At 40.0% G+C, this 21032-nt stretch overlaps 1 protein-coding gene across 2 annotated transcripts in view; it reads left to right on the plus strand.

The window, feature by feature from the left end:
- The window catches only part of gfra1a (gdnf family receptor alpha 1a), a 117990-nt gene that overhangs the window by 11393 nt on the left and 85565 nt on the right, over window positions 1-21032 (plus strand). Inside the window, exon 4 of one of the 2 annotated variants that reach the window (XM_073834064.1) lies at window positions 6468-6608. The exons of the other annotated variant lie outside the window; for it this stretch is intronic. Coding sequence (XP_073690165.1) covers window positions 6468-6608 — 141 coding nt within the window. The remainder of the gene's footprint in view (window positions 1-6467; window positions 6609-21032) is intronic. 2 annotated transcript variants of the gene reach the window in all.

A 21032-nucleotide genomic window follows, 5' to 3' on the forward strand; every position in this document is an offset into this window, starting at 1 on the left:
GAGGCCATAAGGCCGAGCATCTTCTGAAAAATCTTGAGTGGGCGAAGGGCTCCGATTTTGAAGGAAGCCGCGAGCCTGCGAATGGCTTGGGCTCTCTGCGGCGCAACTGCTGCCTTCATTTGACATGAGTCGAAAACTGCTCCCAGGAACGCAATGCGTTGGCTGGGAGACAGTACGCTCTTGGCAAAATTGACCTTGAGTCCTAGGCACTCTAAGTGGCTGAGGATTAAGGATCTGTGGTGCGTTAGCTCGTTCTCTGACTGGGCTAGAATGAGCCAGTCGTCTAGATAGTTCAGGACGCGGATTCCCATCTGTCTCAGAGGGGAAAGTGCTGCGTCCATGCACTTTGTAAACGTGCGAGGAGCTAACGACAGTCCGAACGGAAGGACTGTATATTGATATGCCACTCCCTCGAAGGCGAATCTCAAGAATTGCCTGTGATGGGGGGCGATCTGAATATGGAAGTATGCATCCTTCAGATCCAGTGAACAAAACCAGTCCCCTTTGCGTATCTGCGAGAGGATCTGTTTTAGTGTAAGCATTCTGAACGGCCGTCTCATGAGGGCGCGATTCAGCTGTCTGAGATCGAGGATGGGTCGTAGACCGCCATCCTTCTTTGGAACGAGGAAGTAACGGCTGTAGAAACCTGACTCGCTCTGTGTTGGGGGGACCGTTTCCACGGCGCCCTTGGCCAACAGATTCTTTACCTCTAATCGCAAGACGTCTGCGTCTTTGCTGCGAACTGAGGTGGTGATCACACCATGAAAGCGAGGAGGTCTTCGAGCGAACTGGAGTACATAGCCTCGTTCTATTATACCCAAAACCCATTTTGACACTCCGGGGATGGCTTGCCACGCCACGGATCGTGTCGCCAGGGGCTGTAATGGTTCGCACAGCTGTATGCTGTCTGAAAGCATTGGAAGAGGAAATTTGCTCTTTTCTTGAAAATGTTTGTTTTTTATTTTTTCCGCTATCACAGCGGTTTGCTGTAAGGGCGCTGATACAAAGGGCCCGTGAGTTACAGCTAAATTGTTTACAAACATGTGTCCCTTTACACTCGGAACAGAACGGGGTGTAAAAGGGTTCAAAAGAGGCACTTTGGGGGCTGGTCCGGCTGCTGCGAGACTTGGCCCCTCCCTCTTCCTGCTGCTGGGATCAGGAAGACGCTGGCGGCGCCTGGTCCAACACCACTCTTGGCCGAGGTCCCTGGCGCTTAGGGAAGGGGAAGCGCTTGGCCGAGCGTGAACGAGGACGGAGCTCCGTCTGAGGAGCTGGTTGCGCAGCTGGAGGCGTGGCTTTTGCAGGCTGCTGAGTCGGCGCCGGCTTGGGGCGACTAGGAGCCGTTGCAGAGCTCGAGCGTTTAGGCAGAAAGTGTCGCATGGCTTGGGACGATTTCTGCGCTGCAGTGAAGCGCTCTGCGAAACCCTCCACAGCTGGACCAAACAGGCCGGTCGGCGAGATGGGGGAGTCAAGGAAAGCGACCTTATCCGCGTCCTTGATCTCCGTTAAATTGAGCCATAAGTGGCGCTCCAGCACCACCAAACTGGCCATCGATCGCCCGATTGCCTGAGCCGTCATCTTCGTGGCGCGTAACGCCAAATCCGTAGCGCTGCGGATTTCTCTGAGCGGAGAATCATCCAGGCCCAACTCGTCCAGCCCGCGGAGGAGTTTCGCTTGGTACACCTGGAGTACCGCCATTGAGTGAAGCGCTGAAGCTGCCTGTCCAGCAGACGAGTACGCTCGTCCAGCGAGGGTAGAGGTCGTCCTGCAGGGCTTGGACGGGTGTGACGCCCTCGCCTTCCAGCCGATAGCGGTGGGCGGGCAAAGGTGCGCAGCAACAGACTCGTCCAGCGGGGGCAGCTTCTCGTAGCCTTTTTCCTCGGCGCCATCAACCGTAGTGAGGGCAGCAGAAGAGGAAGTATGAAGGCGGGCGGAGTATGGAGCACGCCAGGACTTGGAAATTTCGTCGTGGACTTCGGGGAAGAATGGTGAAGCTCGCTGACGAGGGGCCTGGCGGCGCCCCGGCAGAAACCATTCGTCCAACCGGCTCCTAGAGGGCTCCTCGGGGGGAGACCATTGAAGTTCCAGCTCCTCGACAGCTTTAGATAGGATGCGGAACAGTTCGGCATCCATACCGGCACTGGCGGCGCTGGGTTGCGCAGACGGCAAGGGGGCGGGGTCGTGAGAAGAGCCCGACAACTCCTCTGCGTCAGATGCGGCCAATGACATGCTGTCATCCTCGCATTCACTTCCTCCGAAGGAGACCAGATCGCTCGCAGCCGCGGAGGGACGCTGGTCAGGATGCAGGAAGAGAACTGGCGATTCCTCTCCATGGGGTGAAGGCGAGGCACGCGGGGTCTGAGCCGGCGTGAGCTCGCCTGTCACCGCGCTCTTAGCTCTCCTGCCCCGCTGCTTCTTCCTAGCAGGCTCTTGCGAGGAAGTAAGCGGGAGGGCGCGAGGAGCGGCGTCGCTCTCTGAAAAGAAAGCTAGCCGCGAGCGGAGGGAAGTGAGACTCATATTCCCACAATGGGAACATTCCGTCTCAATGAGTGCAGCCTCAGCGTGGGCGTGACCCAGGCACGAGACGCACTCAGCGTGAGAGTCAGCGGCGTGCAGAGGGGCTCTGCACGAGCGACAATAACGCCGTGGCATTTGAAACAACGCCGTAGAAATTTGCTCTTTGAAATTGCTCTTAGATGTTCGCCGGATAGCAGCAGGGAATCAGCTCCGGAGCGTCAATCCGCCGAGCAGTGAAGATCCGCTGCGAGGCTCGTCAACAGCGAAGAAGAGGCTTGCTTGAGCGAAGTCTGCGTAGTCAGTCTCTGCGAAGATCAGAAGTCGTCGCTGAAGAAGAAGGATCTGAGTTCCCTATGGCGAAATGCTCGCTTATATAGCCAGATGCTCCGCCCCTTTTGGCGCGATCGGGCGCGAATCATCACCATAGGTTTGTGCATCTCCGCTGCCGAGCCATTGGTTCGTTTCTTTAACACTGCACGAACCAATGGCCGTGCAGTTACACTGCGTTATTGAAATGCTTCAGTCTCAGGAGAAAAGGAGCTTTTCCCATAAGCGTCTTACGACGCAGTACGAGTGAAGTATCGAAAGGGAACTATGTAATTCTAATAAATACAGTAATAGTTTTTTTGTTGTTATTTTCAGTATCTCAGCTTAAAGTGCCATACTGCACTTAAATGTGTCTTGGACTTTCTGTTACTGCATTGCATTCGACAATCCAGACATACACTGTAAAACCTTTAGTTGTTACCTTACGTGACACTGATTATGTGACACTGAAGACTGCTGAAAATTCAGCATTGCCACAGGAATAAATTACATTTTAAAATATATTCAACTAGAAACAGTTATTTAAAAATGTAATACTATTTTCCAATATTACTGTTTTTAGTATATTTTGATCAAATAAATGCAGCCTTGGTGAGATTTTTTACAAAAATCTTACTGACTGAGCAGTTTATCTCTTTTTTTTACATTTTTTTTTCTTTTCTTTTTTTTCTTTTTTTGTTGTTGGTGTAACCTAATGTATTTAGTAGGGCTGGGCGATTTGGCCTAAAATCTAAATCTCGATTAATTGAACATTTTAACCCGATTACGATTAATGAACGATTATTTTATTCATTTATAAAATTATATTTAAATATATATATTTTTTTGCCCTCATAGTTCACTGAAATGTTTTGTACAGTAAATATGCTCACATATTACAAATGAGAGATTTTTGAATGAAGGGTGCACACACTAACTACTATCTATGATTATTTATTGAACATTAGTGTTGAACAACTGAAATTAAAGCACACATTGCTTAAAACGAAAAGTCACATTTTTCTTAAATTAGTGAAAATAAATAACTTGCAATTAAATTATTTATAAAATAATAATAAATATTAAAAGTAGAAAATAAGCAGTATCTCTTCTAAATAAAATTACTCTTACGTGACTCCACACGCAGTAGTGTTTTTAAAGGGAAAGTAATTGAAATAATTGACCTGGAAAAATTTGATCGATTATAGGTTCTGAATGTCGATTTCGATTACTTTTCGATTAATCGCCCAGCCCTAGTATTTAGTTTGATTTAGTGATTAATTCACTTACATATAGGGTTCGTACAGATACTGTAAAATGAAATTCCAGGATTTCAAGGACTTGTCAAGCACTACTTTTTTGATTTTCAAGGAGTTCAATCAGAGATCTCACTTATGTCTTTCATTTCAAATTCTAAAAAAGTGAAATAGATTAAAAAAAAAAGCAAAAATAAAGTGAAGCAAATGCGAAGTAATACTACTAAAGTATTACAAAGTATACAACACTTTTACTATAGTAAAACCACGGTTAATTTTCTTGGGGGATTTGTATTTGCATATACTTTCTATCTTTTTTCTTTTTGTTTTTATAACTGTACTGCCTTAATGCTTCAATGTTTTGTACCGTTAAGAAAAAAATCTGGAAAGAAGATCTGCGAAATCTCTCCGAAATCCTGATTTACGAACCTGCACCGAAGTCCTGATTGAATCAAATGATTTGCGATTTGCATTCCGAAGTTCTGTACTAAAGCAAAAGATTTTCAAACCCGCTCTGAAGTTCCGATGTAAATCAAATGATTTGCAATCCGTGCTCTGAAGTTCCGATCTAAAGTGAAAGATTTGCAAACCCGCTATGAAGTTCTGATGTAAATCAAATGATTTGCGATCCACGTTCTGAAGTCCCGATCTAAATAAGGATTCGCAAACTATCATTTAAACCATTGCATTGCAAAATGATTTACTGTTTCGAAGCGCTTCAGTCGTATTGTGTATCACAAATAATTAGTTTCATATCGGACTTCAAATTGCATATCACAAATCATTTGTTTTAGATCAGGACTTCAAATTGCGCATCGCAAATCATTTGATTTACATCTAAACTTAGCGTGTCGCTAATCATTTGATTTAGATCGGAACTTTGTGTAACGCAAATCATTTGTTTTAGATCGGGACTTCAAATCGTGTATCGTGAATCATTTCGCGAATTGAATGATTCAAATCAAATGATTCACGATACCTGATCCGATTAGAGCACTTTAAAACAGTAAATCATTTTGCAACGCAATGGTTCAACAAATTTGGAGTTTCAAAAAGCGCTGTTTCACCCATCACTACGTGCTTTTTAAAACTTCGAAACTTTTTTAAAAAATTCGAAAATGAATGGCTCTTTTAATTTGATCTGGTTTTTGCAAGTGAATCGCTTGAAATGAATGTTTGAAGTCATGAATTTGAATTAGAATTTTGGTTCCATTGCAAATGACTGTTGATTTGGTTCATCTGTTCCTCTTTTCGCATCTTCAGTCATGTTTACATGACCCTGTCAGTACTACTACTTGCTCAGCTCGAATGTTTTCTGACATCAACTGAAATAAGCAAAAAATGTATGATGTTTTTTGGGATTGTGTGAATTTTGCATTAAAAGATATGTGCTTATTTACAAAATGAAACATTTAAACACTTATTTTAAAACTATTTTACCTCAGTAGTCTTTGACAGTCCATATATCCTCTTCTCGCAATCCAGATTTGTGTCCACTGTCCGGTTTTCTTTCTTTTTTGGGCTTTTCTGATGACAAGACAGAGTAAAACATACTGTTTGCTAGCCATTGTTTGTTTACGCTTATGTCACCTTCTGTCTAGTCCGTGTCAGTCAAAATCACATAATCTGACACAGTGACTGTCGTAACTGACAAAAAAAAATTGTGTAGTCTAAACCAGGCTTAAGTGTCCATTGTTTTTTTGTTTGTTTTTGTTTTTTTCATGAACACTGCACATTTGAACATACTCTTTTTGACATATTTATACTTTAGTATAGACGTACACATATTCAAATGCTGGGTTTGGACTTCCTGTGCTTGCTCTAGTTTTGTTTAGAACTATACTCCCATAACTCTCTTTGCTTTTTGTTGATTCCCTCTGTTTTAACCTTGCCATCTCCTTTTCTTTGCCTGTGAATGCATCTTCTTCTCGTTGTTATACAGAGTCTTTTGGTCCTCTGGTCTGACTAGCTCCCTTATTCTTTTTGTTGGGTGTTCCTGGTTGTCAAATCCTTTTGTGCTTTTCCAGATTTGTATTATATGGCTTTAATCTTGTTTTTGTGTCTTCGCCTCCCCAACGTACAGCTCTTCGTCTTTGTGTTTAGCTGAGCATTGTCTGTTTCAGATGTGCTGTTAATTGCTCTGCAATGTGACTGATTGACTCTGAATGCAAAAATTACTTTCATTACTACGATAGCAAAAACATTCCATTAACAAGATCATATGTATCACAGTAGCATCTGAGAATCTGGAAAAATAGCTAGTTATTCTTCCATTTAACAGAAGCAATTAATATAGCCCACCATATGGTTTTCATAATCTTAGTTTGGCGTCCTTTAAAATTACTTTCACTAAGTGAAAGTTACTGAGTACAGTGAGTCTCTTTGCAGAGGGAGGGACTAATGGCGGGGCTCCCTGGAGCAGTCCTATCACCGTGGCCCCAGGGAGAGGGTCCCAAGGCAGGTCAAGACCACTTGAGCCTCAAGACCCCAGTAGAAACAGAAGGGCACACCCAAACTGGGCTATTCTGGGTAAATACGTCATTTATACACACTGAAATTGACTGGAGTAAGTGTGTGACTGTGCATGCTATTGACAAAGTGAAGCATTCTACATTGTGTGCCATGATTTTATGGTTTGTAATGTCTGGGATTTGCAGTCAGAAGGGGTCATGTTCTCACTTTGCTGTAGGTGGTTAAGGGAATTGAAAAAGAAGGTGAACGTATTCAAAGAAAAGTGATACAGTTAGCTCTCTTGAACTGAGACGAGAATTATGAATATGAACCAATGCATATTTGCAAAGACACTGTTTAAATTTTGCAAGGTCTTGCAAATAAGATGAGCAGACTCTTGCTTTTTTAAACAGAATTTTAAGAAATGCTATGAAAGCATTTAATTTCACTGACTTTGGGAGAGTCATTTTTTCATTTTCTTGAATATTACTATATCGCATTAATGCAATGCAATAATTTTAGTTGATATCGATTATATCGAAACGATATTGATTCTTTAATACCAAGAGTTGATTAGTCTAGCCTGTTTTCAGTTAATAAGCGGAACATTGTAGCGCACTGCCCATCCAAAAAATTGCAATAAGCTTTGTGCTTTATTACTTTTGATATGAAACACAGTCTCAGATTTTAAATTCTGTCCATTTTTTGGACATGTTTGCACATGAACTGATGATCTCTCTGCTTTAATATCAGTTATACAACAAAATTAACATGAATAAATATTCAAAGGTATGTTAAAAAAAGAGTACATCTTACTGAAATCAGTATCCTGTCTCATGCAATCGCTCAATCAGCTGCAACAGCTTGTAAACATAGTCACGTAACGTCCAACGCTATCTGCCGTTTGGCGTAGTTTCTGGAGGGAAGGCGTCATGTTCTGCTTCAGAATGTACAGCACATAATGGAATTCTTGTTTCCCTTAATGAACTGCAGCTCCCCAGTAACAGCAGCACTCATGTATAGCCCCAGACCATGATGCTACCACCACCATGCTTGACTGTAGGCAAGACACACTTTTCTTGGTACTTCTCACCAGGGCATCGACACATATGCTGGACACCATCTGAGCCAAACAAGTTTATCTTATAGTCTCATCAGACCACAGGACATGGTTCCAGTAATTCATGCTCTTGGACAGGTTGTCTTCAGCAAACTGTTTGTGGGCTTTCTTGTGAGCTAGCTTCAGATGAGGCTTCCGTCTGAGAGGACGCCTATGCAAACCGACTTGTTGCAGCGTGTGGCGTATGGTCTGAGCACCGACAAGCTGACCTTCTACTTCTGAAACCTTTAAAGCAATGCTGGCAGCACTCATGCATCTGTTTTTTGAAGCCAGGTTCTGCACTTGATGCACAGAACAAGTGCTCAACTTCGTTGATCGACCCTTGCGAGGCCTGTTCCAAATGGAACCCATCTTGGAAAACCTCTGTATGACCCTGACCACTGTAGTGTAACTCAGTTTCAGGGTGTTACTGAACTTCTAATAGCCTTGGCCATCTTTGTGGAGAGCAATGTGGCTTTGCATGGTTAAACAACATACTGCTGTTATCACTTAGGGTGTACTAACTTTTGTTGCCAGCAATTTTGACTATAATGGCTGTATGTTGAGTTATTTTCAGAGGACAGTAAATCTATATTGTTATACGAGCTGCACATTGACTACTCTAAAATATATCCAAGTTTCATTTCTATAGTATTGTCCCTTGAGAAGATATACTAAAATGGTTCCTAAAATGTGAGGGGTGTTTTATAAAAACTTAATTGAGTGTAATTTAAGCGTTTGTATACAAATCAGTTCATTTTAACCTTCAATAATATAGTAATGTAGTATATTTTACAGCATTAGTTGATATCGAATCACAATCTTGTGCATCAGAATCAAATCAATTTGCAAATGTGTCAAAACCCAGCCCTACTGCTTATTGCCTTAAATGTAAATTTGAATTAAAATGCAGTGGCTACTTATTTACATGAACTAGTTCTAGTTTGGTTGCTATATTTAAGTCTCTCTGTCTTCTGCAAGTCACAAACTGTTTAAGGTTCAATAGAAATTTAACATAAAAGTTTAACCAAAATGACATTGTTTGTATTCATAAAACATGCTTTAAGTTCTGTAAACTGAGATGGTCTTGATTTGGTTTGTTCTAATACAAGACAAAATGTATGTGTATCTGCCATGAAACCAGTCAAGTTTTGTGCAAACGTTAACAGAAACTATAAGCAATTGCTACATCACTTTTTTGCTCTGCATGACATTTTATTTTCAAATGCAAGCAGCATGAATCTGGTGAAGTAGATATGAGTGCTTGCTCGGACATTCTCCATCTTCGCTTGCACCCTTTCCATCAGCACAACTTGCCAGAAACAGCAAAGAAAGCTAAATAGCATATGGTGAATCATTTACATAAGGTAAACAATGGTCAACAACAGCTTGTCAATTAGTTTTCTGGACGACTAGTTGACTATTAAAAATGAGTAGTCATGCAAGCCTTGGGCTATTTATTCATTTGGCATTCTTTGGGTCACAATTACTCAAGAACCAAATGTGTGCAATTCCTATGCCTGTTCGCCAGAAGGACGAAGGCAATTGACAGAAAATGTTGCATAGTGATATATGAAAATTACACACAACTGTTTTCTTTGTTCTCAATAGGAACAAAGTGAGACCTCTATGCCTTCTCGAGAAAAAAAAAAAAAAGCTCTTTATCTCCCTTTTGGAGTAAACAAAGCTGTAAAATATAAAATGGAATATAAAGTAGAGATTAAGAGGCTGGAGTTTTGGCTCTGAGTGAGACCCCAGCGTTCGTACAGGATGAATAATTTAAGCACCTGCAATATTGTGTGCGCTGCAGAGGGGGACAATTTCCCTCTTGTACTACTGAACAAGTGCCGCGCATTCCCCTGGCCTCGGATGCTGTTCTGCAGACTGATTCGTATTCTCACTGTTGTCATTTTAACAAAAAATGACAGATAAATGTTACTTGTAGAGGCTCTGGCTGCCTTTTACCTGTTGACTCAAAACAAATGGAAAACTCAAGCCCTGATTGAAATTGTATGATCTCTTTTCAAAAGCTAGAAAGGTGGGAGTGTTATTGGCATGCTGTGAACTTTAAAGCTTATGAAAAAGAATATATGGAAATGTAAAGTTACAAGTCTGATATTAAATGGAAGCATTATTCAGATTGTGCCTGGAATAGCAATTTTCTGTAAAATGAATATGAATGGAAGACTTGAATTAGTATGCTGTATGTGCCAGGGATCACCTCAGGGAAACATAAATGCATAGAGGAATACAGACACACATACAGACGTATATCAGCTTTTCCCCACAGACACAGAAATAGGTCAGATAATCTAACCATTTAATATTTAACATGGATCACAGTGGTCGACTAGCCCACAAGTAATTCAACAGCAATTAGTAAGATCATCTAGTTTTTTTGTCTTTATTATTGGATAGAAATTTATATGTCTGCACTGATATCTTAGTGAGGAAGTGCTCTGACATATAGGGCCGTTGCACTACAGGTGTCCAGTGTTTGAATCCCGGCTCGAGAGCCTTTCTCCGATCCTGCCCCCCTCTCTCAGTCCCTCTACACCAGAGGTCTCAAACTCAATTCCTGGAGGGCCACAGCTCTGCAGAGTTTAGCTCCTACCAGCTCCAACTCACACCTGCTCAATAATTTCTAGTAATCCTGAAGACCTTGATTAGTTGGATCAGGTGTGTTTGATTAGGGTTGGCGCAAAACTGTGCAGAGCTGTGGCCCTCCAGGAATTGAGTTTGAGACCAATGCTCTACACTATCCTATCATAATAAAATAAAAAATAAAAAATAATTTTTTATTGTTAATGATTTTAAAATGTTTTTTTTTTCTTTGTGTAAAACTTTTTATTTTTATTTTATTTATTTTTTATTTTTTGGAGCTTTAAACTGTAACTACAATAACCCTCACAATGAAAATGGGGGAAAATAATAATAACATTATTTAAAATAAATAAATACATACATAATCAAATTAGTCATTAACAACACCCCACATACTAAGTAAAACTTTTTTATTTTTAACTTTTCTTTTTAAATGAGGAAAACAATTATATTGCCCTTTTAAGACCAGTCAGTCAATTAGCAGTTCAAATGTAGTTTTGCACATCAACTGTCTGCTAAACCAAAATGTTTTCCTAACACACTCACTTATTTGTTCAATGAAAAATCCCTTGCAATTTGATTCAACACGCAGTGTACCTGTAATTCAAAATGTTCTTTATATAAAGTATTTATCATCACTATTAATCTATTATACCTGCCCTTCCCCATCTGCTTTTAAAGTATACTTCCTCAGACAGCTGTATGTGTGATCTTCATTGTACTTTTTCTGAAGTGCGCTACACTGTGTATCAATATTTAAACTGTGGCCAAATACATTAGCATTCGGAGCCTCCAGACAGGGGCCAAGTAAACACACAGACCGGGCCGGGTAATATTAATATTTTTATTGAGAACAGTGGAATAGAAATTAAATCCAGCTCATTTGCATAAGAGACAGTGCTGTTGAGGCATTGGTGAATGTGCTCAGCTCTGCGTGAACATTCCAAGCTGTTTACGACAGGGTAGGGAGGGGGTTGTTTAGCCATGTGGCCCCTCTCCTCCATGCTTGGCGCCTTTCATGTACTGTTGATTTAGTTCCTGGCCGTTTGTGATCGGTACTTAGAGGCGGGATGAAAGCAGGAAGCAGGTCAGCGAGCCCTCTGCGAAAGAGCCTGGAGGATTTGCATGGCCCAGGCCCAGTCATGCATGCATAATCACAGCCACTCGACAGGTGACTCTGGATAAAATAAATAAATATAAAAAGGCCGGAAAGAGCAGGCTATTCCCGGAGACCTTGAAATTATGTTCCAGTTTTAGAGCATTAACAGGATCCAAACTGGCATGGCAGCTGGCCTACAGGGGAATAGTTGAGGGGTAATGAAAGTATGGCGTGAGCTTTGGAGAGCCGTCTCACCGCCGGCCGTTCGGAAGTGCCAGTTTTTCAGCCAAGAAATTACCAGCTTACTATTTTCATTTTTTCCCCTAGATGCTAGTTGTCAGTTATAACAGCAGACAGAGATAAAATTGATTTAGTCTTTTCTTTCCAATGAAATGACTGTGTTTGCTCAGCAGGAGCGTGGAGCTGAATAAAAGCCATTAATCTTTAAATGAGCAATGTCTGGATAAAGTTCATAGGGAGGTGTTTACAGAAAAATGGTTACATTTTGATCATAATTGATGAGTTATGATTCTACTGTACAGATATTGATTTTCATACTTTGGTTTGTGTGGGGAAGCAGATGTGATTTTATCTAGTGCTGTTTTTGAACAAAGCTAAACAAATCATTTTCATTCTCTTGCACTCATATTGTTCGTTCATTATAGTATCTTCTTTGTGAATCACTTGGCTGCCTTCAAATGCATTTAACTAGTTAATGTCTGCATCCGAAATCGACTCCTGTACTCTCACTGACACTATGCACTCTTAAAAATAAAGGTGTTTCATGATGCCATAGAAGAACCTTTTTTGTCTAAATGGTTCCATAAAAAACCTTCAACATCTGAAGAACCTTTCTATTTCACAAAAGGTTCTTTGTGGCGAAAGAAGGTTCTTTAGATTATAAAAAGGTAAGAAAGAGATGGTTCTTTAAAGAACCTTTGACTGAATGGTGAAGAACCTTTTAAAGCACCTTTATTTTTAAGAGTTTAGGCTCATTGGAAATACATCCCTCTATATACATTTTTGCTAAAAAAAAAAAAATGTACCTATGAATGAATCACTGCTGTTTCCAGTTGAAATGAACACTAGGCAGTAAATCTGACAACTTTTATTCCCTTTTTACACACTTGAGTGAGCTCTGGTATGAACCCTGTGAAACTACGGTTTGACAAAACAGCTCAAATTCGCACAAGAAAGTTAAAATAGCATGGCTGCATCATCAAATTTGTTTTTATATCACTTTTGCATTTGTTAACTTTAAATCGGGTAGGTTTAGGGTTGGGTTTGGTTTGGTGTAGGGGCTATTTCCAACACGATAGAACATTAACCTTTAGCGACTCTCCCTGAATATTTGAATTGTGAACGGCCACAATACGTACCTCAAGCAGCGTAATAAAAATGTGCCACGGTCACGTATTGAACGTGTTTTTTAGCGCCATCCTCTGGACATTACACTTTGAAACTGCTGCAAAACGTGCAGTAAGGTACATAATTACAGTGTTGCAGAAATGTATACAGAGGCACATATTTTCATGAGCCTGGGTTGCTCATTCATTATTCTCTACATTACTCCACTAATACAGAACACAGTGAATTTTGAGATTGAGTGCGCCAGAAGGGCTGTAGACACCATCTTCTGTGATGCTCAAAGTGCATCGTATTCTCTAGCAGCTAGTCACTGAATGTACATTAGTTGTACATTTGTTATTGTGATGCATTATGGGATTGAATGAGTGAACTTAATAATGTCCGCTATGGTATCAGGCACCTCTACTAATATCCCAGCTGACACTAGACGCTAACATAACATCAGGATGATGTTGGACCCCAATGCCGACAGACGTTGCATTTTGGTTGACAATGAAAATTGGCTTAGTATTTGATGTCAATTTGACATTGACTGTATGCAACTATGGAAGGCCAATGGTTCATTTTAATAAAACTCAAACAGTCAGAATAATTAAATTTTACCATATAAAAATTAGGTTGTTACACTTTTTACAGATGTTATTGTTATTGATAATGAACATAAATCTACATCTGCATTCCTACTCAAACTACTATTACTCAAACTACTACTACTCAAACTACAATCTACTACTCCCCTCACACCTTCTCCAAGCAATCTCTCCTACAATCCTACCGGCGCTCACACACATCATCAACACATCTCTTCTCACAGGCACTTTCCCCAGTACATATAAGCAGGCCCGGGTAACCCCACTGCTCAAAAAACCTACACTTAACTCTTCACTCATTGACAACTACAGACCTGTCTCTCTCCTTCCATTCATAGCAAAAACACTGGAACAGGCTGTTTTCAACCAGCTATCCTTAATCCTCTCACAGAACAATCTACTGGATTCTAACCAATCAGGGTTCAGAAGCGGCCATTCAACTGAGACTGCACTACTGTCTGTCACTGAAGCCTTGCGGACGGCAAAAGCTGATTCCAAATCATCAGTACTCATTTTGCTGGACCTATCTGCAGCTTTTGACACTGTGAATCACCAGATCCTCCTGTCCACCCTCTCATCGCTGGGCATCACAGGGACTTTACTTCGCTGGTTCAAATCCTACCCCTCTGGTAGGTCTTTAAGAGTGGCTTGGGGAGGGGAGGTATCCAAAACTCATCAACTGGTCACTGGGGTTCCTCAGGGATCAGTTCTTGGACCTCTCCTCTTCTCCATATACACTACATCTCTGGGCTCCATCATACAGGCACATGGCTTCTCCTACCATTGCTATGCTGATGACACACAACTCTATCTTTCATTCAAACCAGACGATCCATCGGTAGCTGCACGGATCTCAGGTTGCCTGGCGGATATCTCTGCGTGGATGAAGGAACACCATCTACAGCTCAATCTTGCAAAGACGGAACTCCTTATCTTTCCTGCCACTGCATCTTTACAACATGACTTCTCCATCCAGTTAGGTTCATCAACAATTACCCCATCGACTTCAGCCAGAAATCTGGGTGTAATCTTTGACGACCAATTGACTTTTAAAGACCACATAGCTAGACTGCTCGATCTTACAGGTTTGCATTGCACAACATCAGAAAGATCAGGCCCTTCCTAACAGAGCATGCTACACAACTCCTCGTCCAGGCCCTGGTCATTTCCAGGCTGGACTACTGCAATGCTCTTTTAGCTGGTCTTCCAGCATGTACAATCAAACCTTTACAAATGATTCAGAATGCAGCAGCACGACTGGTCTTCAATGAGCCCAAAAAGGCCCATGTCACACCTCTCTTCATATCACTGCACTGGCTACCGGTTACAGCACGCATCAAATTCAAGACACTGATGCTGGCATATAGGACAGCCACCGGATCATCACCTGCCTACCTTCATTCACTACTACACATCTACACTCCTTCCAGAAGTCTGAGATCCTCTAGTGAAAGACGCCTCATTGTACCACCACAGAGAGGTATTAAATCACTGTCCAGAACATTCTTGTTCAATGTTCCTGCCTGGTGGAATGATCTTCCCACCCCTATCCAGAATGCAGACTCCTTAACAGCTTTCAAGCGACTGCTGAAAACCCATCTTTTTCGACACTATGTGACTCAATAAAAAAAATAAAAATAAATTCTCCTCTCTTCTTGATCCTCCCTTTCTAGCCTGTTTTCCTCTCTTTCTTGATCTTCTCCTTCTAGCCTGCACTCTTCTAACAACGCCTGATATATGGTATTTTTGAGCACTTCCTATGTTGATCTGCCTCCTTAGGATGAATCACTTCTTGTATTCCCAATTGTAAGTCGCTTTGGATAAAAGCGTCGGCTAAATGAATAAATGTAAATGTAAATGTACTACTGTCAACTCAAGCTACTGTCAAATGTGCATTTAAAAATGTAAAGACAAAAAAAATGTAATATTATTAATGTTGCAGCCTGCATTGCAAACTGTGGTGAAAGTCAAGCAACACAAACCTGTTCATGATTTGAAAGAATATCACTCATTAAAACACTCAGAAACTTAAGAAATTATTATTTTTTCCTATTAAGATATTTATCTTGTTAGGGTAAAAGGGAAAAAAAGGGAAAAGTGTGAAAAAAATCAAAAACGTGAAATGCTTAAAAACCACAATTAACGGTCTAGTTTCTACTTTCACTTAAGAACAAAAACCTGTCTTTAAATTTGAAAGAAATAAAGATGTGAAATGTATTGTGATATGAAAAATGTAACCCTGAATGAACAATTATGAGCAACTTCATTTCGGCATGAATGAAAGGGTGTGAAAGAATAATGAATGCGTAGAAAATTATACCAAAACATTCTTTATACAGTCTCTCAGAGTTGTAAAGACGGTCCACTCAGTGTTTTTAATTTCCAAAAGACTTTGACGCCACATACCAATGTATAAATGTAACCGGCACTGAACACATTTCAACTATTCTTTTTAGTAAACGGATTTAAAACATTCAACTCATCAGAATGAATAAAATCTCCAACCACAAAACCACTAAAAGTAATACTGGTTTTGTGGCAGACCTTAAGGAGAGCTTTTAGCGGTGAAGTGCTCATGCCAACCCCTCCATTGTCCTAATGTAAAATAAATCATAATGTTTCTTTTTTTCCTTCTTCCAGCCTGCTAACTAGTCATTTGGCAATCTCCTTGACTTTCAGCACAAGAAAATGTCTGCCAATTTGTAAAACACCATTTTCCCCTAGCAGTTTCCTTCAGTGGCGTTCTGTTGCCCTTAATGGCATCATTTTTCCAAACAGGCACTGAGCAATCCATTTCACTATTTAAATGTTGTTGTTTTTTGACAGGCCCCTTTAAACAAAGCAGAGCTGATGGAGATAGCGCTGTCTGTGGGTGGATACGGCACAGCGTTAGAGAATGCCGTCTGTCTGAATGCTCTAAACTTTCATTTAGTCGCTGCCTGCTGCCTACAGTGCTGTCCAGGTTTTCACAGCTTGTACCTTATACATTATTCACCAGGTCTGATTCACCGAAACCTGAGAAGTCAGGCGCATGAGCGAGGTAGCGAAAGAACAAGGGAAAGTGATAGAGTGTGCATAGAGGAAGTGGGCGGTAATAGGACCTGTCTGGGGTACATCTATACATGTGTTTGTGTATGTGTTTCTTCACTGTAAGCATGTACAGTATATAGAAAGGACATACTGTATGTGTTAGCGCATGATTTTTTGTCCTTTTCAATATCACCAAATGTGACACTCATGATCACCACTCATGGTCACTGTTGCATGTGATCTTTCTCTCCTGTCACTCTAAATGCACACTAGGTATTTACTGGCCATTCACACAGAACACAACTTTGCGTCTAAAATGTGAGACGCAGCACTCAGGAATGGTTTAAAAAAGCGCAGTGTAAAATGCCTACTTCACCATGTCGCCAGAACAGGAGAAAGGCTGAATGGATTTCAAAACGGTAAAACTCAACTTATTAACTCGTGTTGTCGGTAGTTGGAGAATGAGCCTATTTCCAAAAAAAGTTGTTCCTTTAAACATGTCACTCACATACGAGACACTCAATGTTGCCAAGTCCACCATTTTCCAGCAGAATTGGGCTACTTTAACACTGTTGCCGTGGGCTGTTTTTGATGTCCGTGGGTTAAAGCAACACCAATAATGTAATATTTAGCCACTGCATTGCTAATTTTACTGGGGGATTCCAGCCAAAAAATGTGTATTTGCCCCCACAGGAATGTACCTTTTAACCTCCTCAAAATGCGATTGGGCTACTTTTGAGTATCAGTTTGGTGGATTTTGTTGTGAAAACCTGGCAACCCTGGAGACGCTAAAATTAAAATCTGAAGTAACCGAAATGGAAAAATTACGTTGTTTAGATGTTAGTAGAAGAACCTTTTTTTGTCTAAATGGTTCCATAAAGAACCTTTAACATCTGAAGAACCTTTCTGTGTTACAAAAGGTTCTTTGTGGCAAAAGAAGTTTCTTCAGATTATAAAAGGGTAAGAAAGAGATGGTTCTTTAAAGAACCTTCAACTGAATGGTTCTTTGTGGAACCAAAAATGGTTCTTCTATGGCATTGCTTGAAGAACCTTTTTAAAGCACCTTTATTTTTAAGAGTGTAATGAGAAAACCAGCTTCATACAGAATCCTACAGAATAAAGGTTTTTGAAAACCTTAAAATGCAGAAAGTTTCCTGTGAGGTGTAGGTTTAGGGTAAGGCGATAGAAAATATAAAAATATAAAAACCCATTACGAATATTAATCCTATGGAATGTCCTTATAAACCATTGAAACCCAACATGTGTGTGTGAGTTTATGTTAGTTCTGATCCGACTTCTCCTCCAAAGTGCTTTGGGTTATGGACAATGAAAAGTGTGCACGGATACACACTTTGGAATGAGTTGACCATTCGGTGACTTCTGGCATACTCTCTTCAGCATATTATGTTTTCAGACATTAATTCTAATCTCACATACTAATTAGGATGGATATCATACACATTGGGATGTCAGACTTGGTGTTCCTGCAGTGTGTTTTGGGTCTTAAAGCTGCCTGTGCATCTGTCTGCCTGTTCTATAGCCTGTAACGTAAGAGTCTCTTCATTTCAATCATGGCCACACAAACACACACACACACACCACTCTTGAATAGACTGCGTTCTTGCCTCTCTGGTGTGCCGCTCTGCTGACTAAATGACAGGCAGAGCAATTTTCTTCAAACGGTTCCCTGTGGGCAATGATTGCCCTAGGCAGCAGCTTTTGGCTTGTAGTCGTAAACCCAGAACTGTAGTACTGACACAACTGCCCCATACCTGCATCCACCTGTTTTGACCACCTGAAAACTCTGTGTTGACCCATCAACAAGGCTGGAGCACAAAGTGAAGGAAAGAACAAACTCGAAAGCCTGGTTTTGCTTGGGTTCCTCCTTTAATTCTCCTTTCCTCCTTGCGGTAGGTGAGTCACGGCAGCAGTATTACAGGCCAAATCCCCACAGTGTGATGAGGAGGGATTTACTGGGCTGCTTATGAGAGAGACGCACCAGGCTCTGTGCTTGAGTTTCAGATTTACATACAAAGAATGGAGTACACGGGAAACAGCGGGTCTGAAATAGTAGTGATGACTTCGAAATGCCCCAGCAGGTTAAGTGCAACAGAGGCACAGTTTAATATTCATAATGGGAAATGCCAGCCTGGTGGCTTAATAACTCTGTTGTTATTACTGATTTTTACCCCTCGCTTCCTTTTTATGAGAACATCTCTGTGGATGTTCTATTGTGTTTTGCATTATAATTTCTTTGAAAGTTTTTGAAAACTTGAAGTGTGTATGTGTAACAGGTTAGAAGTCTTAGCTAATATTATTTAAAAGTTTTATAATACTATTACCCAACTTCAAACAGCTTCATTTGCATGCATCTGGCCAAAAAGAAATGTTGTTCTGTGGCTCTATAAAACATTGCTAGTGGCACAAAATTACACACTTCAGCTATAAAATGCCCAAATAGCTGCCTTAAGGCATAATGTTACAGGTTGCAAAAACAATTTTTTATTGTTATTTTATTACATTTATTTGTTTATTTTCTCATTGTCTGTTTCTTAAATGGCTAGACAATCACTCTTGCAGAGAGAGAAAAAAATAAGTAAAACCGGAAATTACAGATCACTGAATAATAATGACACATTTCAGACTGTAACAAAATAGTCAAAAAGTTTGGGGTCAATACAATTTTAACATTTTTAATTTTTATTTATTTGATCAAAAATATATTAAAAACAGAAATGTTTTTATTGTTAAATTATTAAATTGTCATTTATATTTTAATGCCATTTAAATGTTTTATTTAATCTTGTGATGACAAAAAATGAAATATGTGACAATTTAAGTATAAATGTTTTTTTAACATTATACACTACCATTTTAAAAATGTTTGGATAGTTTTTATCTCTTTAAAGACTCTTTTGCTCACCACGCCTGCATTTATTTGATCCAAAATACAGCAAAATCAAAATTTAAATGCAGGCTTGGTAAGCAGAAGAGACTTCTTTAAAAAACAATAAAAATCTTACTGTTCAAAAACTTTTCAATGGTAGTGATCCTTGCTCAATAAATGTATCAATCTCTAACACACACACACACACACACACACACACACACACACACACACACACACACACACACACACACACACAATCTTACTGACCCTAAATGTTTGGCTTGTACTGTGTGTGTATATGTGCATATCAGAGCGTAATAACTGGATTTACTTGAGGAATTGGTCACTAATTGATTGACACATTACTATGTTTTGCTATGCTCATGTAATCTTTCCATATATTCAGGGCTTAAATGATTTTGCTACAAGTAAGATTTGATTGAATGCAGTGTCTCATGTCAGATTGAGTTTTATAAGTACAATGGCCCATATGCCGTCTCATGTGACACCAGCGGGGTTACACGGGTGAGACTAATTGGAAAAGTCTGCCGTGAAGCATATCGGCAGACAGTCTATGTGAATGTGAGACGGGGAATGAAAGTACGAGTTCAAGTTTCAGGGGGGACTGTATCAGACGACGCACCTGTTCTCCCCTCTGAACCAGCGCTGGTTGAATGAGGAGGGTGGGTCATGTGTCCATTCACCATCTGCTGTTGGCTTAACTCAGAAAAACACTCTCAGGCTGGTGCACAACACTCACTGTACCGTCACAAATGCCGTGACATGACTACAAAATGGTATAATGAAACGCTTATTACAAATATTCAAATCAGTTTCATGATTTGTCTTAGATTTTATTGTGAGTGTATTAAATCTAAATCTCCGCCTCAGACAGTGTGCCCACATACCACCCACAGCTCACTGCCTGTCGGATTCATACTGCTTACAAAAATGACAAGAGTGCAGCGATATACAGTATGAAAAATTAAAGTGAGTGTTTGATGAAAGGTAATTTAAATGTAAAAACAGATGAAAGGAGCAGGAATAATTAATATTCAATATCAGCCGATACTTATAAATAATAATCATAATAATTGATATGGTGCTGATATGCTGTGTATCATGGCCTATTCTATGCTTGTGTGATATTGTAGTAACTTTAACTGAATAACCTGACTCTAAACCACATCAGGTCTTTCCCTGAGTGGGTGGACGGAAAGTGGCTTTATATATATGTCAGGTAAAATGAATATAATTATCCATGGAATTGACATTATTATAAAACAGCAGTTATATATAAGAAGTTTGGAGTCAGTAATATTTCTGTTTTTTTTTTTCTTTGAAATAAATTCAGAAAACTTTTATTCATCAAGGATGAATTAAATTGATCATAAATGACAGTGAAAACATTTATAATATTACAGAATATCTTTGTTTCTGTTCTTTTTAACTTTCTATTCCTCAACAAATTTTTTTTTTTTTTTGCATCACAGTTTTTTGATACTGATAAGGAATGTTTCAAAGCATCAAATCAGCATGTTAGAATGATTTTTGAAGGATCTGAACACTGGAGCAATGGCTGCTGAAAATTTAGCTTTGCCATTACAGGAATAAATGTAAAATGTAATAAATATATGCAATAATATTTCACAATACTACGTTTTTTACTGCAATTTCTATCAACTAAATGCAGCCTTGGTGAGTATAACAGACTTATTTTAAAAACAAAACAAAACAAAAATATTTCTGACCCCAAACTTTTAAACATTATCTGACCATTTCTGTTGATTATACCTTTTTTGTACTGTATGTCTGTCTGTTT

This window comes from Garra rufa, chromosome 2 (genome assembly GCF_049309525.1).
Source record: "Garra rufa chromosome 2, GarRuf1.0, whole genome shotgun sequence".
Lineage (NCBI taxonomy): Eukaryota > Metazoa > Chordata > Actinopteri > Cypriniformes > Cyprinidae > Garra > Garra rufa.